Below are 26,506 nucleotides of genomic sequence, written 5' to 3'. Positions count from 1 at the left end.
CAGCCTGGGTTCTCTAGAAGAGCCCAAGCTAGTGAAGTATGGATGCCTCATATCCCAAATTTGTGGGGGTTTCCTGACACGATTGGCAGCCTACTGCCTCATATCCCAAAACCGATGTCAGGGGATTAAGAGAGTGTGAGCATTGCCAGAACACCCATGTGAGGAGACTTTTAAAAGTTCAGGGGAAAACTGAAAGATAGTAGAATTTTTCCAGGAACCTTCTAAAGTCCCCTCATATATGTTAGATGCAGACTACACCCCAAAGAACCTAATGGGCTTTCCACTGAATGGCTTTTCAGTGAACAGGCTGCTCACATTAGATCCCCAAATGCAAGATAATCATATTACCCTGCATCGGAGAAATCAGTCTAATATCTGTCAAGTTCTGAAAATAAAAGATTAGTCAAGTTGATACACTAACTATTACAACTACTAATCAAAAGACTGGCTGTTTTAACCCACGCAGAGGCTCCACAGGAGCAGGACCTGGAAATCTGCTCCCATACAGATGATGGCCTAGGAATCCCTTTGGGGACGTTCTTTTCTATTCATGTGTTCACAACTTAGCTGCACCTAATAGGCATCAGTCAAGTGGTGACCAAGGCAAGCTATGCCTGGTCTAAGTTTTCCTCGGTGCACTAAACTACGGGTACTTGCCAATCCTTTTTATTTAACTCAGGACCCCATGGTTTTGTTTTTAATTTTTGAAAATTTATTTCACTTATTATATAAAATTGTGGCGATAGCTCAGGACCAGTGTTCCTTCTGTTGTACACAAGGTTACTATGAGTTGGACTGACTCAATGGCACTTAACAACCCCATGCTGAAACCCAAACCCAAACCAAATGCACTGCCATCTAGTTCCTGCTGATTCATAGCAACCCTATATCATAGGGCAGAACTGCCCCGTGAATTTCTGAGCCTGTAACTCTGTTCAGAAGTAGAAAACCCCATCCCAGGAACAGCTCTTGGTTTAGAACAGTTGAGCTTGTAGTTAGTAACCCAATGTGTAATCACTTGCCACAAGGGCTCTTTGGGAGCTCATGCTGGTGAAATAAATAAACACCAACCTCTTTTCCAACTTGTGGCTGAGTGGACATTGGGAAAGCTCGTACACGGATGCTACGCAGTTTACATGTCAGAGTGGTAAAACAGGACTTCACAAAAATAAATGAAATGGAGAAAAATTCACAAACTCTTTAAAACGCTTTCCTTTTTGGCCAAGATATCGCCTAAAGGTACTTGGCTGCTAAGTAAATGTTTGGAGATTCAAGAGACATCTCAGAAGAAAGCCCTGGACTTCGACTTCCATTGGAGCACAGTTCTACTATTTTTTTAATTAATCATTTTATTGGGCACAGTTCTATTCTGACACTTGAGATTGCATGAGTTGGAACAGACTTGAAAGCAACTGGTATTGGCAGAGACGGGTTCTAAATAACTTTCTTAAATATCATCTGTAATAGTCTTTTCAGTTACAGCCCTCAGCTGTCACCTGGAACAATAAATCCCACCTACAGCCTTATCTTGACCTCAGGGCTATACTACAGGAATTTTTAAATGGTTTAAGACTATCTTATCTGCTCAGTATCAGATCTGCTGCTCCTGTTCTGATAAAGTAACCCAGTTTCAGGTACTCAGACTTTATCTGGTTACTTATAATCAAGGCCCTGCCTGTATTTCTAAGCACTAGGTCCTAGTTTCTTCTGCTATGAACCATGACCCTACACTGGCACCTTATTTTGTATCACAGTTGGTGCACTGTTCCCTATAGTGTTCTGTGGGCTTAGACTCCTACTCTGGAACTCTGTTGTTCGTGAGCCTGACTCACGAACATGCTGTGTGATAGCTATGATGCAGACTTCCCTCATATCTGATTTCTACCATTACCCACTACAGACACTCTAGAGAAGGGCTTCTGCTTGAGCTAGATTTCTAACCAACAGTCAGTATCTTTTACCCTCCTCTGCCTAGCACAGGAAGTGATTTCTGGTCTGGGACATTCCACAGACTGACTCATATCATTTGAATAGCAACTCAAATACCACTTCGATTTTTAAAATATCCCCATTCAAATCACCCAATAGTAAGCATGCCTCACTGAATACATATCTGCTGCTCGAAATTCCAAAAGAAAAGACTTCGTTACCTGTCTGAGTGAATCCTGGTTTATATCCATTGGTTGTTCCATTCTCTGGGGTCACAGTTGCTGATACCGAAGAGTTTGGCTTAAGAGAGTGGCAAGTAGCAGAGGATTGTCGGCTTCTACATTCTGAAAAGAAGTAGAAATCACATTATATGATACTAATACCTGCTAAATCAGGTAACGGATGCAAAACCTATTAAAACTTATAACATAAATTACTGCTCTTCCAGTAGTATCCATTGTCCTTATCAGATAACCCGCCTTTCTTTTAGTCCTGAGAGGAGTGGTTACAGGTTTGGCGGCTATCTACAAGGTCAGCAGTTTGAAACAACTAGCCACTCTGCAGGGGGAAGATGGGGCTTTCTACTCCCATAAAAAGCTACAATCTCAGAAACTCACAGGGTTCTACCCTGTCATTTAGGGTCCCTGAGTCAGCTTCGAATCGATGGCAGTGAGTGCTTTCGATAGAATCTTCAGGCACAGTGAGCACAGATGTTTTCCCTAGGTCCACGTTTGGAAGACAAGAAATGGTTATCAAGAATCACCAGATCTTTGTTCCTCAAAGGCTAGTTCCCAGAGGGAAAAGTCATATTTAATATAGGTTACTAGTTTTATGGATAGGATTAAAGCTAAAATATCAATAATTCATAAAAACCTAATAGGCTTTCAGGAGCCCTGTTGGTACAATGGTTAAAGGGCTCACCAGCCAACCAAAAGGTTAGTGGTTCAAACTCACCAGCCTGCTCCATGGGAGAAAGACAGTGCTGTCTGTTTTCAAGATTGATAGCCTTGGAAATCATATGTGGCAGATTTACTTTGAACTGAATCAACTGGGAATTGACTTAACAACATTGGGTTTTGGTTTAACAAGCTTTCAAACACGTTAACTGAATGTAGTGTGAAATTGAAACCTAAAGTACATCCAGGCTGTTTTCAACTTTCTCTCCAAAATCTCATTGCCATCAACTTAATTCTGACCCCTAGCAACCTTATAGGACAGAGTAGAACTTCCCCTGTGGGTTTCTGAGGCGGTAACGCTTTATGTCAGTAGAAAGCCTCATCTTTCTCCCATCACCCTCTACCTAACCTTAACTCATATCCCAAAATAGAAGCAAAGAGAAATATACAGAATAGAAAAATTAGAAACGCTCAAATGTATTCTCAATTCTTATTAAATAGGTAGACAATGTTTAGGTTTATTACTGATCATAAAACACAGCTTCATTTTAAGTAAGCTGATATTAATGAGTCTCTAGTATCATATTTTAATATTACTTTGTATTATGAAGGTGCTCTGAGCTGCTTACTATAAGGTCAGTGGTTTGAATCCACCAGACAGTCCATAGGAGAAAGGTTGCTCCTGTGGGTTCTGAGATTTTTAAATCTTTACAGGGGTTGGCATCTTTATCTTTCTGTTCAATTCTACTCTGTTCAATAGGGCCACTGTGAATTGGAATTAACTTGCTGGCACCGAGTTTGTTTTCTGAGTTTTGCACTATGAGCCTGTGGTGCTTTAGCATATAGTGTGCTAAAGACTGTGTGCAACAAAGGCAAATACAGAGGGTCCATAAAGCAGAGCTGCTTAAACTGTAGGTCACCAACCCCATATGGAGTCAAGTATCTGAATAGTGGGTGTGTGAAAAATCTGGCAATAGTAAAAGGGTTTTGAGTGCATGATGATCAAAAAGTAATTCAAAATATAACATTTTGAAAAGTAATTCAAAATACAACATTTGTGGTGAGAGGGAAATATGGCTGTCAGATAACAAGCACAGGAAGATCTCCTCAGCAAATACCAAAAAGAGGCCCTGCCAAGAGGGAATCCTGGGCTCCGTGGAAGCCAGAGAAAAAGCTTAAAAGCTATGTACACCAAAGTTTCTTAAAGTAAGAAACCGGCAATATCAGCTGACTGTTTCTGACTCCCTTTCACCCTTGACCTGCTTCCGGGCACCCACTCTCCATGAACGAGCTGCTCTCTCCCTGCCCCTGTTTCAACTCACCCAGACAAATCTCTCACCTTGCAGGCTTGTGAGGTGCTCACATGGAGAGCACGTGGGCTCTTGGCACAGACGTCCTCACTACCCAAGCAACGCTTTCTACCATTATGTAATTTCTCTTTCTCTTTTTTTCCTCCTTCTACCGTCCCACAATATGCATCTCCCACCCCTGAAAGGCAGATACATGTCCACCCCAATTCTGCCACAAGAACAGGAATCCCTATTCAAACGGTGGATTTATTTTATGTTTGATTTAAAAATTCTTCTCTTGTTTTAATTTAATCTATATTCTTCTTTGACTCTCACTTCCTCTTTTCATGTAGCCCTGTCCCCTGGTAGGTATGTCTGCCTCCCTCGCAGAGACAGGTAAACTACACCCATCAAAACCAGGTTTTTAAAGAAAATTTAAGCCAGTTTCTTCCTGCTCCCTGAGAGCACAGACCTGCCACATTTTTGCTGCCATAGCAACAGAATCCATATCTACACCCAAGCCAGGTCCTATCTATTTTGCCTCCTCCTATTAACTGCACACATAAGTGTTTCCATCTTTCTTTTTTGGTCTTTCTCTCCTTGCTTTTTCCTTCCCTCTCTCTTTTCTTGCTATTTCTCATTTCTTTAATTCTAGTTCTTCTTCTAAATATACATACATAAATATCTTCCTCTGGTTTGATTATTTGCTTATACTTTTCTCCTGTCCCACCCACTATCACTTTCTGCTTTCTTATCCCACCCTAGTGATATATATTTCCATGTTACCTACTAGGTATTATTACCCCTTTTAAAATACATTTTCTCATTATTTTTTACAAACCTTTTGTTCTCTCCAGATAGCCCCTTATCATTAGTACTATTAGTTTGATTTCGTTCTCACTCGTCTTCCTTACCCATCTCTCTTCCTTTCTTTGCACTCATGGAAGAAAATGTACGCAACATCACGAAGGGCAAGAAAAGACTACTCAAGAAGATGAAAGATAGGAGAGACTCGAAAGGAAAGCATGGTGACAAATTCTGAATTTGACTGAAGTCAAATTCTCCCATTTCAGTAAAAAGGAGCAGCTGTGGAAAACAAAAGACAAACAATCTTCTATGAAGGAAAACCAATAAAGATAAACTCAGCCTTCTAAGCAAGAAGCAATGGAGTAACACATGTCAAATGCTCAAAGAAAAGAAAAACTGGCAACCAAGAAACCTATATCCAGCAAAACTGTCCCTTAAATACAAGAGAATAAAGTATTTCCAGACAAGGAAAAACTAAAGGAATTTATAAAAATAAGACCAGCATTACAAAAGATAATAACGGGATCACTATGGGTAGCGAATCAACAGCAGCAGACAAGCCTGAGAGCATCATACAGAACATGACTCCCTAGAAACCAATACAGAGAACACCACACGCAAAACAACACAGAATTAGAGGAAGAACAGACGCTGAAAAATAACAACAAAAAAAGAAAGAAATTAAATACAAGCAGAGAAAATTACAGCAACTAACCCACATATATTAATAATGATACTGAATGTAAATGTATTAAATTCATCAACATATTAAATTCATCCTCTTCGCCATCTTCCCTGTTCTCTGCTGCTGCAGTTTCAGTGGCTACAAGATTTACCCCGAACACAGGAGGCGGTCCGCCAGGACCGATGGAAGGGTTTTCCAGTTTCTTAATGCAAAATGCGAATCGGCATTCCTTTCCAAGAGGAACCCTCGGCCGATAAACTGGACTGTTCTCTACAGAATGAAGCACAAAAAGGGGCTATCGGAAGAAATTCAAAAGAAAAGAACCCGCCGGGCAGTCAAATTCCAGAGGGCCATCACTGGTGCATCTCTTGCTGATATAATGGCCAAGAGGAATCAGAAACCTCAAGTTAGAAAGGCCCAATGAAAACAGGCTATCAGGGCTGCCAAGGAAGCAAAAAAGGCAAGCCAAGCTTCCAAACATACAGCAATGGCTGCTACTAAGCCTCTCAGAGAGGCAGCACCTAAGCAAAACATTGTGAAGCCTGTGAAAGTTCCCGCTCCCTGGGTTGGTGGAAAATGTGGACTTTCAAATAAAGATGCAACTATAAAAAAGAAAAAAGAAACAGAAGAGGTAAAACAACACAATCAGCCAGCTCAACCTCCCAGATATTTATGGAGCATTCCACCTTATAACAACTTGGTATACATTCTCTGCAGTGCACATAGTATATACTCTAAAATAGACCATATGTTAGGGCACGAAACAAGTTTTAACAAATTCAAAAACACTGAGATCCCACAATCCATTTCTCAGATTACAACACTGTAAAACGAAATCAACAATAGAAAGAAAAGGAACAAAAGAAAAACACACGGAGACTGAAGAACATACTAGAACAAAGGAGAGGAAATTATGAAATTCCTTGAAACAAAGGAGAACAATAACACAATATACCAAAACCTTTAAGGCACAGCAAAAGCAATGATCAGAGGGCGATATATTCAGTGAAGTGCTTTCACCAATTCTATACAGACGATTCCAGAACACAGAAAGGAACAGCAAAGTCCCACACTTATTCTACGCAGGAGCACGCATGAAAAAAAGGGAGAAATCCAAAATCAACACCTTAACACAACACCTCCAATAACTAGAACAAATACAACAACATAAATCCTCCAACAACAGAAGAAATCATAAAGATTACAGCAGAAATAAACAACTGGAAAACAGAAAAACTGGAAAAGCACTAAAACAAAAAGACGTTTCTTTGAAAGGATTAAGAAAATTAGCAAAGGAAAAGAGATGATGCAAACATCTTGAATTCGAGATGAAAAGCGCAACATCACCACTATCACCAATTCTATACAGAGTAGTCTAAAATACAGAAGCCAACAGCAAACTCCCACATGCTTTCTTTCTTTCTTTGTTTCTAAATGCAATTTTACATATGAAGAAACAAACACTTGGCTTATATTGACAGGTGTCACGCAAAGAGGATGCCATAGAGTCAGGAGTTAGGGTGCATGGCAGGATCATGGCCCGCCTTCTGAATCAGGATCTCAGACTGCTCTTGTAGATTAAACATTGTTTTAAATTTTTAAAATTCTTAGCTTACAAAAGAAAAGCCTAGCAACCTGATACAGGGACCTCATTTTTTTTAAGTTGTGGTAAAATATGTAATGAACCCTTTGCTATTTCCACCATTTTTACATGCATAGTTCAGTGACATAACTTTTCTACCATTTACCCTAAGTCTTCTTAAAACCAAAGGATGGCTTAACTAGTCAAGACTATCTGTCATGTGCCATCAATGCTGGGGTAAGGCAGTATCCCATTATTTTGACCTGAATCTCTCAAACAGCTAAGAGTCATGCAATGTCTTCATATGTTTGTTAGTTAAATGCCTCCCACACTCTTTCTATGAAATGAGCATAACCCTGAAGCCAAAACCCCACAGAGACAAAAAGCTACAGATCAATAGTTCTCATGAAAACAGACACAAAAATTCTGAATTCTTAAGTATTAAGGTAACAACCTCTACTCAAGTACTCCCTCAATGAAAGAACACTTTGTTCTAATAACCTGGCATTCCATGATGCTCACCTTCTCGACTGGATCAATGAAGACAAAATGGGTACATAAGCAAATGTGGTAAAGAAAGCTGATGGTGCCCGGCTATCAAAAGATAAAGCATCTGGGGTTTTAAAGGACTGAAGATAAACAAACGGCCATCCAGCGGAGAGGCAACAAAGTCCACATGGAAGAAGCACACTAGCCTGTGTGATCATGATGTGCCAACAGATCAGGTAACAGGCATCAAAGACCCAGAAAAAAATCATATTAATATGAATGAGGGGGGCCCAGTGCAGCGTGGAGACACAAAGCCCATATGTAGACAATTGGACATCCCCTCACAGAAGGGTCACAAGGAAGAGAAGAGCCAGGCAGGGTGCAGTACTGCACTGATGAAATATACAATTTCCCTCTAGTTCTTTAATGCTTCCTCCCACCCACCCCTACTATCATGACCCCAATTCAACCTTACAAATCCAGCTAGACCAGAGCATGTACCTTGGTACAGATAAAAGCTGGAAACACCAGGAATCCAGGACAGAAAACCCCCTCAGGACAAATAATGAGAGTAGGGATACCAGAAGGGTAAGGGTAGGGTAGGGGGAGTAAGGGAGCACTGATCACAATGATCTACATATAACTCCCTCCTGGGGGAATGGACAACAGAAAGTGGGTGAAGGGAGACATCGGTCAGTGTAAACCATGAAAAAAAAAATAATTGATCAATTATCAAGGGTTCATGAGGAAGGGTGGGCAGGGGAGGGAGGGGAAAAATGAGGAGCTGATACTAAGGGCTCAAGTAGAAAGAATGTTTTGAGAATGATGATGGCAACATATGTACAAATGTGCTCGACACAATGGATGGATGGATGGATGGATGGATGGATTGTGATAAGAGCTGTACGAACCCCTAATAAAATAATTTTTTAAAAAAAGAACATGATCATATCAATAGATGGAGAAAAGACATTTAACAATATCCAACACCCATTTTTTAATAAAACACTCAACAACATAGTAATAGTAGGTAAATTCCTCCATATTTAAAAACCCAATGGCTAGCATCACGCTCAAAGGAGGAAAACTGAAAACATTTTTCTTGAAAACGGGAACAAAACAAGGATGCCCCCTTCCATCATTCTTATTCCATATCCTGCTGGGAGTGGTGGTCAGAACCACTAGACACAGAAAGAAGTCAAGGCAATACAACTGGGCAAAGAAAAGCGAAACTCCCACTATTGGCAGATGATATGATTTTATATAGAGAGATGCCAAAATTCAACAAAAAGATTGTTAGAAACAATAGAGGGATTTGGTAAAGTAGCGGGATACAAGATTGACAAGTATAACATTTTTTCAACAGTGTTTTAAATTCTAAACCACTGGCTAAATTAATGAGAATATTAATTGAATTACCTTTTGCTCCATGGGAATGATTTATAATGTTCTAAAATAAGATGATAACGGTGTCTCTAAAGTGAACTAGGGGCATATATAAACCATAGATATAAGAATAGATTTTGAGCTCACACTTAATTGTATTCCTAATCTAAGAACAAAGAACAATTAGTTGTTATGACAAGGCCCTGCTTGATACCTGCCCTGGGGAAGAGATCACTTAAAATATATGTGCTATAGCAAAGTGTGATGAGGAAATAAGATTGTGTCTGGCTATCTGAAAGAATAGCTTGTGAAGTCTGAAAGGCTTGTCTTAAAACAAACAGCCATCTAAGTGAGGCATTAGCACACAGAAGCACCTCAGTTGTGTGATCCCAGGATTATAAGTAATAAAATCCAAAATCCAGAGGAGTAACTGTATCAGAGCTTAAATTCTTTACACCTGGTTTGCAGAATGTCATGGATGGCAGTGGAAGCCCAAAATCCTTGTAGGGTCCCCACATGGATTAAGTCTCCAGTGAATTCCCTCTGATCACAGTCCAGAGATGTGAATAGCCTTGCTAATAGCCAGAGTGCCTTGTATAGTGGATTACTGCAAATATAGTTAGGTTAGATTAAAAAATAATACCTTATCATTTGATCTCACCTTCGACTCAGTTTTTATTAATTTTCTGCTTTCCTTTTGATTGAGGTTTTTCTGTCATGTCATTGTTGGTTTTTCTTTTGATTTTGTATGTTTTATGTATATGAAATGCAGGATATGTAAATCTATAAAGACAGTAAATGGATTAACAGTGTCCGAGGGGCCTGGCAGAGGAGGTTGGGGGGAAATGTGGAGCTAACAGCAATAAGTACAAGAAGAAAATGTTGTATATTTGATTGTGGCGATGACTGCACAGCTCTTCTTAATATGATTGAATGATTGAATTTTATCATATGTGAATTAGGTGGCAATAAAACTATTTTTTTTAAAAATGAACGCATAATGAATCCAAAAGATTTCTGGAGTCCTTGCCCATTTTGAATTGCCTGGCTCCAACATGTCCTCATACGCAAAAAACAAACAAGCAAAAGCACGAGAAGATCATGTGCTCTGGAATACTACAGAAATCATTAACTTCATTAAAAGCCATATTTTATTTGTATACTTATTTCATATACCTATACACCCAGAGTTGTGTCAAAATTTCTCAGGACAAAAGAGGCCATGCATGGAAAACATTTAAGAAGCCCTACTTTAGGGTGTTTCCCAGTTTTATCAGATACATACATGGGCTGGGGGTAATTTCCTATAACCTTCATCTAAGCCATATTAGACTTATTTGACTTACTACCCCTTTTCAGAAAAAATATTACTCAGCATTCCTCTAGCAATGAAAACTTATAGCCTATTTTCAGGGTAAAGTGTTGCTATCTGTTTCTGCAGCACTGCCTCCAGATTGTTCCAGTGCCCCACCCTCAGGGGCCTGTATTGCCTACTTTGGGAAGCACATCTAAGCTATGATGCTCTAGGAAGACTTACTGTATTTTGGACTTAAAGCATCTCCACACTAGGCGCATTATTTGTATATTCTATATGTCTATATGTTATATTTCCAAATAAGTACTTCTATAAATGCGAGGTCTCAGAAGCAACCTAGCATGACTGTATCATACGTTACTTCACAAATGTTACTCCTTGTCAGACAGATAAATTATCATGAGCACTAAATAAAATTTTTTTAATGTTTTGTGCTACTGAAACGAACACTGAAAAAATAAAGCAGCAGCAGCACCAGCTCAAAGGCGATTCGTATGCACCCCTCTCCTGTTTTAAAACTGTTTTGCTAAGGTCTATGATATTCAAAATTATTTTCTTAGAGGAAAAGCCTTTAGGATAAAGAACTACAATGCTTATGGATTTAATGGTTGCAAATGATAACATCTGATTTGAAACATGTAGCCATTTCCATTGGAATTATATGTCTTCAAACTAAAGCAGAATTATCGTACATACTCAAGTATAAGCCGACCCGAATATCAGCCAAGGCACCTAATTTTACCACAAAAACTGCATTAAAAATGTGCTGATAAACTCGGCTTATACACGATTATATACAGTATTTACTGTGAAGTATTAAAAACAAACAAACCAGGGAGACAATGGCACTGGGGGAGTAGGACACTAATCAATGCAGGGGGAGGGTATTGTTTTATGTCTCCACAGAAATGGGAGTGTGAGTGCAGACCCCACCTTGGCATGCCAAACCTTGAGGGCAACGTGACCACATGAAACAACTCATGAACAGAGAGGGCTACAGGGCCAGCCCCAATCAGAGCCAACCTGACCTCCCCTCTAGAAATATGTGCTACAGAGAACAACACCAAACCTACAGGTTGGGGAGAGGGGCTGGCCTGCCATACCCATACATAAGCAAACCAATAAGAAGGAGAACTAGACCCCATACTGGCACACTAAGCCCTGAGACTGATGGCCCTGCATGGAGCTGCTAAGGCAAAGAGAGGACTGTAGGGCCCACAACTCAAGACATGATGTCCCCAACCTGGAGCATACCACAATAGAGGACAATACTGGGGACAGATGGCAGGGAGTGAGTCTGGTCTGATCACCCCCACAATGGGGCGAACCAAGAAGGGAACATAACAGATCAGCAATGGCAGCAAAGCCAAGCCACAAAACCCAAGGCAACTCCCAGAACACCCCAGGACCAGTGGGGAGGTAGTCATGAAAGTCAGTGGACAGACTTGGAATTATGTATGATTTTTTGCTAGTTTTTCTTTTTTTGTTGTTCTTTCTCTTTTTATTCAGTCCTTTGTTTTCTTCATATTTTGCCTCTGTTGTTGTTTTGCCTATCAACACAAGGTAGGCAGGGAAGCACACCAGAGGAGAAAGCAACTGATTGCTGGTTCCGCAGGGACCTGTGGGGAGGAGGAGGTGGGGGAAAGGAGCAGGGCGCAAACAACACCATAGACAGGGGAACAACCAGGGAATAAAAAAACGAGGAGGACGTAGAGATCCTGGTGGTGTTGGAGCAACAGCAACCTAGCTGAGAGGAATTACTAAGAGCCAGAAGAAGGGAGTGTGATCGTGGGGCAGGCGGAAGGCAAAAGGAAACAGAGGAAAGATTTAGGGAGCAAAGCCATGGACAGAGGTACAAATATAGGTGTGTACATATGTAAATATACTAATTCATAAAAATAGAGGTATTGGCATATGTGCATATATTTATATGGCAATACGCTGAGGATGTAGATAGACTTTGGGCCTCTGCTCAAGCCCTCCCTCAATGCAAGAACACTTTGTTCTAATAACCAGGCATTCTGTGATAATCATCCTTCCTGCACGATCGCTGAGGACAAAATGGGTGCATAAGCAAATGTGGTGAAGAAAGCTGATAGTACCTGGCTATCAAAAGATATAGCGTCTGGGGTCTTAAAGGCTTGAAGTTAAACAGGCGGCCATCTATCAGAGAAGCAACAAACCCACATGGAAGAAGCACACCAGCCTGTGCTATCATGAAGTGTTGACAGAATCAGGTAACAGGTACCAAAAGACCCAAAACAAACAAAAGAATATTGTTGAGAATGAAGGGGTCAGAGCAGTGACACCAAACCCATCTGTAGACAATGGGACATCCCCTCACAGAAGGGTCACAAGGAAGGGATGAGTCAACCAGGGTGCAGTATAACACCAGTGAAACACGCAATGCTCCTCTGGTTCCTTGAGGTCCTCTACAAATCACTGGAGAGCTAGCAAAAGTTCAGTCTTCTTTCAGGGGTTGCATCCCAGCACCTCCAAAAGGTAAATACAGTAACATGCACTTTTCCTCAACTTGAATAGTTTCTGCTAAAAATAGAAAAGCAGTTCACATAACCTACTTGTTGCTACTGTTGCATGCTATACAGTTGATCCCACCTTATGGTGACCTCATAGGATGGAGTAGGCATGCCCCACAGGGTTGCCTCGGCCATAATTTTTATGGGAGGAACTGCCACACCTGTTTCCTGTGGCACACTGGTATGTTCAAACCACTGACCTTCTGGTTAGCGGTTGAATGCTCAAGCATAGCGCTACCAGGACTCCTTAAATAAATGATCCTCGTGTGTGTGTGTGTGTACTTCTGACCTTAGATACTTATTTTATATATCACACCTGAATTCTCAAACCTGAGTGGGTCACTGTCACCACCACAAAAGCCTCACGCCTTCCCTCTCCCCACTGGAAGCTGATGCTACCTTTCCAGCAGATAAGAGGTCCCTTCGACAGCACGCCCTGGGAACTTCTGACCAGGTAGTACTTTAAGTGCTTCTGCTTCTTTGGCTGGGTGGTGAGCTTCAAGTTAATGTGGTTGGAAAATTCTGTGAAATACCGAAATCCTCTTTCTCCACAGCCAATACAGTTTCCAGAAAACCCTGAAATGACAAACACCGAAGTTACTTGTGACCTTGAATACAGAAATAATATTTTACAGATAAAAAATAAATATTCATTTCTAATTTCCCAAGTTCAAGGAAATTATTTAAAGGAAGGAATAAACCAACCCACTGCTACCACGTATATTCCAACTTATCATCAACCTGAACAGGGTTTCCAAGGCTGTAAGTCAGACTGTGGTTAGTAGTCCAATGTATGCTCAATAGTGCCATTCAAGGAAATAATTTTAAGGAAGAAACAAAAACGCATAAAAAAGAATTTTAGCAGTGATTTTATAATGATGGAAGACTGGAAATAATTTAAATTACATACCAATAGGGTAATGGTGTAAGAAATCAACTGGAAAGTATCATGTAATAGAATTTATATGGTTGGTCTTATGACAAGAAAAACTTTGATCCTAAGACCGTCCACTATGTCTTCTCTACGCACTCCCTTCCAGGGACTCTGCTGGTCTCTGGCATGATTTGTGCCGCAACTACCTTCCATGTGAATTTAGCTTGGAGGGGCCAATATATGATCTAATCTGGGACAGTCAGAGGCACTTTCCTGGAATTTTGAAGTAAACAAAGAGTCATTCTGCTACTATTAGATCCTGAACTTGTATAATTTTGTAAAACTGGAACCAAAGTTCGGGCTATGTCAGCCACATGCAGGATAAGGTGTGAGAGAAAACGCACTGGACAAACATGGAGATAAAGCTGGTCTGTAGAGAGGCAGGCAGAACATTGATAGAGCTGAGCAAATTAGGCGCATCACCAACTTTTCCAACTTATACGTCATTTGGCTATACTTTCTGATGTGCAGTTCCATGAGATTTTTAATTTCCTCAGACTCACTTTATTCAAGGTGGGTAGTATGAACAGCTTGCTTTCATCTACTAACCTCAAGGTTGGTGGTTCAAGTGCACCCAAAATACCACGGAAGAAAAATCTGGCAATCAGCAGCCATAAAGATTCTAGCCAAAATACCCCATGGAAGTTTTACCTAATTGCAGTGGGTCTTGCTTTTATTTCTTTAACTCTAATATATAAGCAATTCTTCTCTCAGACTAATAAAAAAAAATTAAACTTCCAGGGGCCAGTTTGGAGCAAGGGATAGACAAGGGAAAAGAAGAAATGGAGACTGTTGCAAAGATGTGAAATCATGTTGCACTTGATCAGAAATCAACTTTTTGTTCCCCCTTAATAGAAGAATAGGTAGGCAATAACAGAGTGAGTTCTTTTGGTTGTCTGATGAAAAACATAGGTGAACAAAGACACAAAAGTTAGAACTATGAAAGGATACTCCACATTGCATAAATATAGTTTCTCTACACACCAAGCCATTGCCATTGAGTGCACCGCAAATAACTGTGACCTTATATATGCTTTATGGGGCTGTAAATAACTGTGACCTTATATATGCTTTACAGGGCTGTAAATCTTTACAGAAGCAGATAGCCTCATTTTTCTCTCAGATGGATGGTGGATTTGAACAGCTGACTCCGCATAGCAGTTTAACCTTTATACTACAGTGCCACCAAGGCATCTTTTCTATACATGAGAGCTTCCAAAGTTTATGAAGAAGTGGAATGGAAAGATAATTGAATTTTTCCACAGACCTTTTGAAGTTCCCTGAGATAACTGAAAATAAATTCACTGACAAAATAGCATACTATTTTTTAAACCCCAGAGATATATAATAAAAGAAGATAAAGGCCATCCCAATCTCAGAATGCTGACAATTAATATGGAGCATTTATAAATGGATAATCTAATTTAATATTAATTCACCTATCATCTATATGCCAGACATGGTACAAAAAGTGGTGAATACTCATCACCTCTGGCCTATTACATAAAATTACTAACTTGTTACTGCCATTTTATAGAAGTATAAATATCAGTATAATTTTATAAATTACTTAAAATATGTTCACAGTTGGATTGCAGTTGAGATATTTTGATCATCTGCCTAACAGCTATTGGCAAACAACAAAGAAACATAATCCATCAAGTTCATCGAGTTTCTGAAGTCACCCATCCATCAATCTATCCATTTCCACAAATATTTGCACTCTGCTATGTGTCCCTGGGTGGCACAAACACTTAAACACTTGACTACTAATGTTTGGCAGTTGAACTCACAGGTGCCTCAGAATAAAGGCCTGATGGTTTGCTACAGAGCGCAGTTTCACCCTGACCCGGGGTTAGAAACGACTCTACAGTAGTTGGCGCCGGGCTCCATTTCTGGAGCCAGGGATTCAGCACTGAACAAAGCAGACAAAGCCTCTGCCCTCGTGGAGCTTATATTTTGGTGTGATGAACATCCCTGACCGGGAAGCTGATGGATCACATCCAAAACACAGCAAAAATGCTACAAGAATATTTCAGGAAAGTAATTGATGAGTTCCCCAGAAATTAGGTACAGAGAAGATTACTGTGAGAATTAGAATGAAGAAATTAATAAGGTTGAGTTTTATCTTTTCCTCTGCTGACACTTTGAGGCCAAAAGCAAGAGTGTGGGGAAGGGGAGAAAAGCGATGGACCTGAATAATCTGTAAAGAAGTGAACCTTTACTTGGACAGTAAGCGTTAATGGAATCAAGGAGTTAGTTAATTTTTCAAATTCTGTGTGGCTTCAGCATTACCCTTGGTTCAAGAGAGATTCAATCTGCTCAGAGTTCAACATCAGTAACAAAATTAACACCTCTCAACAGCCAAATAACCTTTCTGGTTATTCTGGCAATCAAATAGTTCAGTTATATGGTAGATCTGGGGCACATGCATTGCCGACTAGGCAAGATTTAAAAAAATCAATTCCCCTACAATCTCTGGAGTCTGCAAAATTTACATTAAAATGTAGACAAATTGACATTGAAGTCCACAGAGATCCCAGAATATCTAAGACTTAAACATTTCCCCACTCTGTCTTAATGTTGATGAAGATCAAGGATTGTAGTCTTGATTGACAAGTGCAAAGTTGTGAGCATTCAACAGAGAACATGAATGGGCATCTCACCAAAGAATACATTCAAGTGGCCAACAAATATATATGCAGGAATGTTATCATTAGCCATCAGAAATGTGAATCAAAACAAGAGTGAGATTGTTGTTTCTCATTGTTGTTTCTCCCCCCAGCATTAATAGCTAAGTTCAAACAAACAGACACCAGATAAAAACAAATGCTGGTAAGGGTGTGGAGCGACTGAAACCCTCAAAATCGTGGAAATGGTAAGGAGCAGTTCTACTCTGTCGTAGAGAGTCACTCTCAGTTGCAATCAGCTTTATGAGAGTGGGGTTCCAGAAAGTAAACACGGTTCCAAGCCCATCAAGATATTTGATCAATACTTAATCAGAATAACTATGATTTAATGAGCAAGTAGTCGGTCCCTCAGCGGCCTAGTTTGTCCTCAGCTACTAACTGAAAGGTTGGTGCTTAAACCCACCCAGCAGCACAAGAACGACTTGGTGATCTGCTTCCACAAAAAAAGTCCTGCGGAGTTGCTGTGCTATGTAATACTTGGGGTTGTCATGAGCTGAATAGACTACGCCAAACAGGCTGGTTTGGTGTACTATGTGTCAGGCATTGTGCTGGATGGAGGCCTTATGCCTATCATCTCATTTGATCTTTACAAGCCTGCAGAGGAGATACTATGGGGGCCCTTTTATAGAAATGGGAAATCTGAGACACCAAGAGGTTAAATAGCTTGCCAAGTTCTTGAACATATAAACTAACAAATCTGAGATTTAAACCCAAGTCTGTCTGATCCCAAAGCCTATGGTCTTTAGTCCACATATTCTGGTCTATTTTGCATACGGAAACATATTATTCTGAGTGCGTTTTCTGTGTCCTTTTGATAATGTATCCCAAGATGATTCCTCTAGTTAAGAAGAATTATTAAGCAAAAAGGAATCATGAGAGAATTTTCTATCTCTGTAGTCAGCCTCACATTGGAATTGTCCCATTAGATGAGATCATGATGCCTTTATAATGCTGGGGATGCCGTCCCAAAGTCTTTGTTCCAAGGTCATTCTATCACAATCTAATACATTGTACGCTCTGACAGGGAAAGGACTGTGCCTTCATTTGTGAACCCCGCACCGTAACCTAGTACAATGTCTGCCTCACAGTACATTTTGGATAAATATTGCAGAATGAATGAATAAACAGATACTTGGTCCTTCTTTGCTAATTTAGCCCAATAGGTAAGTTTTATTACTAGGCTTCCATATTTTCAATTTCACTGAAAGGAAAGTATATATAGTCTTTTTTTTTTTTTAATTTAATTTTATTTTTTTAGGAAAATCTTATGAAGAATGAAAATGACTATTTATTTTCCTATACACCAGAAGAAAGGTTCAAACAGCAATTTAAGGAACCATAAACTGAAGTTCAAACAAAAAAAAAAGCCTCTGAATCAATACAACAATTGAATTCTTTCCTCTTCTCTATTTTTCCTTTTTACTGATATTTATGCCTAAAACATCAGACTGTCTATAGTAAGAGAAATTCTAAAAAACAAAAATAGCTCCAGAACAATTCAGAAGCCCCCCAAAAATTAGGGATAAAAAACAAAACCAAGAAGCTTCATATGTCCTCTTAATTATCTTTTTAATTTCATAATATAAAATCCACTCTTTGTTATTTCACATGATGTAGGAAAGCTATGTTGTGAAAAAGCCTAAATTCTTAATACCAGAAAGCTCACTACTTGGTTTTGAAATAAAGTTATAAGTTTTATGTCATATTTGTACTTTTAGTTATTTTGGGTATACTCATGCTAAATATGAGGATCACACTAGTCAAGAATAGATGGGAATGGATACTACAGAAAAACAGTACGTAACTTACTAAGTGAAGAGTCTACAGATGAATGACTAAGAGTTGACTTGACATCAGTGTCAGGCTTTAGAGAGAATAAGTTGTACTGTTTTAAAATATATATGTATATATTTTTACAAACTGTACACTATCCTCTAATGCTTAGTTTTAAAAAGTCTCTCAATTAAGACAAATATTTTGAGAATACATAAACCCATACCTATCAAGTATATTCCAACTCCTACCCTACTGGATACAGTAGAACTGCCCCATTGGGTGTCCAATGCTGCATATTTTTAGAGAGGCATCCTGCCACATCTTTCTCCCATGGTGCAGCTGGTGGGTTCAAGCCTTTGACCTCTCGGTTATCCATGGAATGCTTTAACCACCAGCATGCTTAGAATGAATAAAAATGGAAATTTAAAAATGTTTCTCGTTTGAACTAAATGACATAACCCCCAGCTAAGTCTGTGATCGTTTTTAAAACTCCGTGACAATGTCAAATAAACTACGATCTTACAGTCTCATTGTAGAAAGGGTGTTAGAGGTATGAAATACTCACCCAAAAGTGCATTTTTCCCATGATCATCTGGTAGGAATCGCTTGTCTACAGCACAAACTAGGATATGTTCGGGAAGGTTGGGAGATTTGGCTCCCACTAGCAGGAATCCTGCTGGGATATCTATTTGTTCCATACACAGCGATACCAAACGCAAATCCTTTCCTGCTTGACAAAAACCTAAAAACAGATAGAAAGGACATAGTGACATGATTGAATGGGAGGAAAACCTCAAATTCTCCAAAACAGAGACAACCAAAAGCCAGACCTACTAGACTGGCTGAGGCTGGAAGACTCCCTGAAACTACTGTCCTGAGATAATCTTTACATCTTGTACCAAAATTAACCATTGAGGCCACTTTGTAACTAAATAACAAATTAGCTAAAAAAAATAATGAATATCATGCTTAAGAACTGTGTTTCTTTTAGAAATCACTTATATGAGACCAAACTTCCAACAGTTACTTTGAAAGATGATAATGCAAGAGGCAGGTAAACTAGATAAATGTACATGGAACAACCAGAATGAAAATAATGAGGCTGTTCACAAACTGAACAATGTAACCAGTTGCTGAAGAATTTCTGTAGAAATAGTTGATTAGGAATATAAACGTCTCAATAAACCAAAATAAAAGACATTAATTTTACTTTTTTCTAAAAAATACAAACATCTCACAGCTATAGAGTTGTTTCTGACTCATGGCTACCCTATAGGACAGAGGAGAATTGCTCCTGTGGATTTCTGAGGCTGTGCATCTTTACGGGAGTAGGAAGGCTCATCTTTTCCCAAGAAGCAGCCAGTGGTTTCAAGTTGCTGATGTTGTAAATCACAGCCCAATACATAACTACTAGGCCACCAGGGCTCATTATTATTATTTTATTTTTTCCTTCTAATGGACACAGTGAAATGTTGTCCCAGCCCCATTTGCTAGCAAGTCAATCCAACTCATGGTAACCTTATGTGTATGGGAGTAGAACTACTCTCCATAAGAATTTCAATGGCTGAATTTTCAGAAAACGATCACCAGACTTTTCTTCCCTTACCAATTACTTTTTTATTGGGAATTGGAGGGCAGAGTTTACATTTCAGACTATCAACTCTTAGAAAGACAACCAAGTTTTTCTTCTGAAGTGCCTCTGGGTAGATTTGAACTTCCAACCTTTTAGTTAGTCAGACCACACATGTTAACTGTTGCACCACTCAGGTACCCTAGAAATATTTAAACCCCTTTTGGAGATTAAATTTAAAGTCCATGTATTCCAAGCAGAGAACAAATCTATCAAATACGTTCCTCTGAGTGGAAAAGACACTCAGCTCAGGTCACAGCCATTGAGTCAATTCTGGCTCTTGGTGACTCTAGAGGACAGGGCAGAACTGCCCCACTGGGCTTTTGAGATTGTAACTCTTTCTGGGAGTAGAAAACCTCCTTTTTCTTCCCCTGAGTGGCTGGTGGTTTCAAACCACTGACCTGTCGTTAGCAGCTCAGTGTGTAACCCACTATTCCACCAAGGCTGAGAAAAAGACACTGGAAGGAGATATTTGCATCTATTCCTCCAACATTGATGACTTTTATTTATTGTTTGGCCCATAGGAAAGGAAATGATTAAACACACACACATATACCAGCAAACTTTAAAAAGAACACTTATTTCAATGCACATGCAAGACAGCAATTTTTGTAAATTAAATTTTCTAAATGGGGAAACTCATGAAGATATGGTCTTCATTTTGCACAGGAAGACACACTAAAACTACTGAATTTATTGACTCAGACATGACTAGTTAAGAACTGTCAGATCATTTCCACACAGTATCACCATGTCAAAATAACAAAACACCACTTTGTGTCAGAGGACGTATTACATTGACTCATGATGTATTCATGCAACATTTGCAACAGATGCTGTCCCAGGCAGAGATTTGCCTCTAAGAACTTATGCTGAGTCTACTGTTGAAATGATAAGGACCCGATAAACCACAGAACAATGCGAATGAGGAAAAGCTATTGTTCTGATGCAGAACACCCTTTTGGGAAATGACTCTCCCTTCACTCTATTGGGTCCTTGGGTAGTGCAAATGGTTAACACACTTGGCTGGTAAACAAAAAGTTGGTGACTTGAGTTCCACAGGCACCTCAAAGGAAAAGCTATGACTACTTCTGAAAAGCCAGTCATTGCAATCCCTGCAGAGCATAGTACTACTCTGATACACCTGAGCTCAGTCTGAATCAGTTCGCTCTAAAAAACTGCGTTTGTTTGCACTCTTACCATGCGGTTATTACCCCCATCCTACCCCACCCCCCAGCCCCAGTGATATTCCAGATTTATTTAAACACTGAAATCTGATTCATACTAGACCATTTTAATGCACCTTTCTAAGCACAATTGTCTAAGGGTGTGGGCACCTGACATAGCAAGCATTTTCCCTGGGAATTCCAAATACGGACTCAGGAAGAACATGGCTCAGTTCACCCTGTTGTTGGTAAGCATGTTCCTTGTATGTGAGAGCAGCTTGTCAGCAGAGACAGGAGGAAGAGTGTTTGGGTGATGTTTGAATCCCTAAAGCCTGACTTTGCTGTGCTTTTGTCATTATGCCTTTTATTTAAAATTCTTCCAATAATTTCTAAATTTGGCCTAAGCTATTTTGAGTTGGGTTTTTGTCACGTGCAAACAAGAGAAACTGACTAGAAATATGCTAAATGGTATTTCAGGGAGTTTCAAGAATAGTACTACGTTTCCCCGAAAATAAGACCTACTTAATTTTGCCTCTTGCTGAAATATAAGGCATCCCCCGAAAATAAGGCCTCCCCGATAATAAGCCCCCCCAAGCTACTGTAACTCTGGACTGTAGAGGCGGACGCCGCCATGCAGCTCACTGTTGGCCGCAACACAGCCAGAGCAGACAGGAAGTGCGAGTAATGTACCATGGATTATGAGTAAATGTACCATAAATTGTTATACATGGAAATAATGGTAGTAACAAGAAATTCTTGATACTGTAGGATTCACAGTTTGTCTGGTTATGCTGGTTTGTGATGACAACTACTACCGTACCGTATACATGTAATACATTTCTTTTGTGTGTGTGTGTTCAACAATAAATGTGTACCGTATTCTTCTTCATGGAAAAATAAGATATCTCCTGAAAATAAGACCTAGCGCATCTTTGGGAGCAAAAATTAATATAAGACACAGGAGAAACAGGGTAGAGAAGTGGGTGAGGGGTGGGAAGAGCCACAATGTACCACACACAAACCTGAGACCATATTCATCACTACCCAAGAAAGTAAGGAGACCCAGGCTAGATTTTTCTAAAAGCATCAATTCATGATTTTAAACCAGTGTCAATAAATAGTTGAATGCCACCAGCTAATACACAAGAAACAGAAAACATAATAAAGAACATTAGATGAGCTATTGGTGCATATAACTCTATTATATGGTTTGGATCATCAAATTTCAAAAGCAGATCTAATGAAATTGGGAAAAGACAACATAAGCAAGATAAATAAATATTAAGACCCTGGGTCTCTATTGACATAGTGATTAAAAAGTCCTGGTGTCACAGTGGTTAAAGCACTTAGCTACTAATCAAAAGTTTGGTGGTTTTAACCAAGGAGGGAATGATGAGGCTGTTTCCTTGAGTTACAGCCTCAGTAACCCAGTGGAGCAGTTCTACTCTGCCCCATGGAATCATTATAAGCCAGAATCAACTTGGTGGCAGCGGGTTTAGTTTTTAGACCTCAATCATTTCAAGCTTGTACATAAAACTTTAACAAAAAATATAACTTTTCTTATTTACAAATTTTAAAAAATGGAAAAGTTTTAAATGCGCACCTTAACAATTTTAAATGAATCTACTTTTTATTTATTACCCACATTTATTTGAAAATTTGTCATTTATTTGCGTGGGACATCTTACTTCAGTTCACAAACTTTTTTTGAGTCTATGGATACCCCTTTTGGTGCAGTGGGTTAAGTGTTGGGATAATAATCTCAAACTCAGCAATTCAAACCCATAAATCAATCCAAATGGAGCCCTGGTGGTGGAGTGGTTAAGCATTGGTCTGTGATCCCATGGCCTGCAGTTCAAAACCACCAGCAGCTCCACCGGAAAAAGACTGGGCTTCCTACTCCCATAACAGTTGGACTCTTGGAAACACAAGGGGTGGATATGAGTCAGCAAAGACTCCATGGCAGAGACTGAGAGTCAATCCAAAGGAAAAGATGAGGCTATATGTTTCCATAAAGATTTACAGTCTTAAAAAAAAAGATTTACAGTCTTGGAAATTCTATGAAGCAGTTCTACTATGTCCTACAGGTCACCATGAGTCAGAATCCACTTGACAGTAGATCTGGTGTTTGGGGTTTATGGGCACATGGAAAAAAGTTCTACTGCCCCCACCTCCATTAAAGGACTCAACCTACCAAAAGATCACTGTGAGTTGGAACCAACTCTATGGCATTTAATAGCTAAAAAGAAATGTTAATAAGGATGAAGAGGCTTCTACTTTAAGTCCAGAGACCTGGTTCAAGTTCCACCATTTCTGATTGCTGATATTTGACCTTGGGCCATTTTCCTAACATTTCTGTGCCCCAGCTTCCTTATATCCATACTCCAAAAACTCCAGTTGAGTGAGCTTGATTCACTTAGCTGAATCCTGTATCACTGTCGTTTTGATTATTATAAAATTTTCCATTGTTTTCATTAGACACATGTAGTGATATGCTGCTTAATTTACATTCTTAACCGGTTGTTGTTTAAAGATAAGCACTTCAGGGAACACTACATTCTGGAACGCAAAAATAGTAATTATACAAATACCTAAAGCTGCTTTTTGCTATGTATAAAAGTTAGATGCATTCCCTACCTCCACTCATTCAGTGCTTGCCGACCCCATTGTCAACCTCACAGCCTTTACTATGTTTGAACCCATTCTTCCAGCCACCTTGTCAATCCATCTAATAGAGGGTCGTTCACTTTTCTGCTATTCTCTCTGCTCTACCAAGCATGATGTCTCTCACCCAGAGACTCACTTACTGCCATCCAGACAATTCTGACTTAATAGTATGCCCACAGGACAGACGCTAACTGCTCCTTTGGGGTTTCTGAGACTAACTCTTTATAGGAATAGAATGTCTCATCATCTTTTTCCTGAGGAGCAGCTGGTGGCTTCAAACTGTTGGCTTTGTGATTAGCAGACCAATGTGCCCATGACACCACCAGGGCTCCATGCAGAGACTGGTCCCTCCTAATAACACGTCCAAAGTAATAAGGTGAAGTTTCACCATTCTTGCTTCTAGGGAGCATTCTATTTGTACTTCTTCCAAGGCAGATTTATTAATTTTCTGGTATATTCAATATGCTTCACTAACTCAATAATTAGTTCTTCACCAACATGATAATCACAATTCATAATGTTACTTCTTCTTTGGATTTTTTTATCCACTGTCCAATTTTCATATGCATATAAGGCTACAGAACACAACATGCTTTCAGTCAGGCACACCTTTTCCTCAAGGTGACACCTGTGCTTTTTAAGACTTTAAAGAGATCATTTGCAACACATTTGCCCAGTGTAATTTATCATTTGACTTCTTGACTACAGTTTCCATGAACACTGAGTGTGGATCCAAGTAAAATGAAATCATTGACAATTTCAATATTTATTATAATGTTGCAGGCTGGTCTAGTTGGGAAGGTTTTCTTTGATCTTCATCATAAGTGTTTCAAGTCTTCTTTACTTTCAGAAAGAAAGGTTATGTTATGCATATCACAGAAGGTTGATGACTCTTTCTGATATGTCATCTTTTTCTTCATGTAGCCCAGCTTAGATGATTCGTTCAGTAAACAGATGGAATAAACATTGTGAAAGATACAACCCTGATGCACATCTTTCCTAATTTTAAACCACGTAATTTCTGCTTGTTCTTTTTGAGCCACCATCTCTTGGTCTATATACAGGTTCTGCATGAGTACAAGTGTTCTGGAATTCCCATTCTTCTCAATGATATCAGTAATTGGCTATGATTCAAACAATTAAATACCTTTGCATAATGAAACACAGGTAAAAATCATTCTGGTATTCTCCCCTTCCAGTCAAGACCCATCTGACATCAGTAATGTCAACATCTTTTAACTTATATATAATAGTGTACCATCCCCAAATATGATGTGAGACATTCTCTTGTAAGTTCATCCTTACATGTTTTTGCAGGGACCTATCACCTAACTTTCCTTCCTCTTTTCCAGGGTGAAGTAAGTCAGCAACCACCTATTTTATACTTGCTGATAAGTCCCTAAAATCATGAGCATGCAAGCCACCCAGGTAACCCAAGACTGGAAAGTGACGTTTCTGGTGTGATTTCTCTAGCAGAGAGAGAAGGATTAAAGAGGAAAGCACACATTTGGCTTCAGACTAAACAAGGATGGAGTCAAACTGGCATAGTTTTGTGTGGTAAATGCTTGAAGAAAACAGGATTTTCCGTGGAAGAAAGATTAGTTCAGAGTGATTTATATGTGGCAAGATGGAAATGATACAGTCCATGCATAGGAAGACCAGGTTCTTTGGGAGGGGTTTCCCATTTGGGATGGGGACACTAAGAGGTCAAAAGTCATGATCATTACAGAACGACTGGCTTCTATGAGAAAACTATTGCTAGGTTCCTTCTCTTAACCCCACCCTCTCACCTGTGAAAGGAGAAAATATCCAATTTAAGCTAACAAAGTCCCCAAAACATACAATAACTGAGATGTGGCAAAGAAGCACAGGAGTCAGCTCAAAGAGTCCCAGAGGCCAAAGCAGGTACAGTTTGAGTAAGAAAACAGATAAAGCGGTACTGGGTTATGAACCAAAGATTAAAATAGTTACGGGTCCTGCTGACATAAATAGATGATTGGACACATTAATAAATGAGGGAGAAAACAGAAATCCCCTGCATGAGTGAATTCCAAATAAGTTATGTGGATATTCCACCGTCTAGGAGCTGTGGCACAACTCTCCACTCTTTAAGTGTGGGCTACAGCACAGACTTTCTTCCAAGGAGGGGGAGAGGAGAAAAGGAAGTAACTTGACAGTGGAGAAAAGGGACATGCCTGACCTCAGCCAGGTCACTAAGGTCAACAAACATCAAAGGTCATTAAATCATGTTGACACTATCTACCCCTGATATAATGTGATGAAAATGGCATCTGAATAAACAATGGGCCTTATTACCCAAACTGAAAAAAGGCTGTCAACGTTGGTTCAAAGATTATGATAAATGGACTATATGCTAATGTACTATGAACCAAACCCAAACTGGTTCCCCTTGAGTTGATTCTGAGTCATGGCGTCAGTGAAGTGTGGCAACACTTCAGGGTTTTAAAGGCTGTGTGCCCTTTCTGAAGCAGATCATCCTGTTCTTCTTCCAAAATGTCTGAGTGGAATTGAACTGCCTGCCAAGCTACGGTTTCGTAATAAAGACCCTACCTAACCTTCTACACCACCTAGGACTCTGTATACTGTAATAATGTGTTAGACATGGAGAAACTGTTGGGGGGGGGCTGGAGTGAGAAGGACAATACGTATACTGTAATAATGTGTTAGACATGGAGAAAACTGTTGGGGGGGGCTGGAGTGAGAAGGA

The 26,506-nt window shown here is 39.6% G+C and overlaps 1 protein-coding gene and 1 pseudogene across 5 annotated transcripts in view; one reads left to right on the top strand and one right to left on the bottom strand.

The window, feature by feature from the left end:
* GREB1L (GREB1 like retinoic acid receptor coactivator) overlaps positions 1-26,506 on the bottom strand; it is a 343,344-nt gene that overhangs the window by 158,316 nt on the left and 158,522 nt on the right. For all 5 annotated transcript variants that reach the window (XM_045296084.1, XM_045296083.1, XM_045296086.1 and 2 more), the window contains exons 6-8: positions 18,881-19,057; positions 13,315-13,491; positions 2,151-2,273 (exon numbers count right to left, since the gene is read on the bottom strand). In XM_045296084.1, coding sequence (XP_045152019.1) covers positions 2,151-2,273; positions 13,315-13,491; positions 18,881-19,057 — 477 coding nt within the window. The remainder of the gene's footprint in view (positions 1-2,150; positions 2,274-13,314; positions 13,492-18,880; positions 19,058-26,506) is intronic.
* Positions 2,834-7,183, top strand: LOC105978625 (annotated as a pseudogene).

Source organism: Echinops telfairi, unplaced genomic scaffold (genome assembly GCF_000313985.2).
Source record: "Echinops telfairi isolate 266 unplaced genomic scaffold, ASM31398v2 ScPeMD7_7400;HRSCAF=8409, whole genome shotgun sequence".
NCBI lineage: Eukaryota > Metazoa > Chordata > Mammalia > Afrosoricida > Tenrecidae > Echinops > Echinops telfairi.
This window is presented reverse-complemented; position numbering and strand designations above follow the sequence as displayed.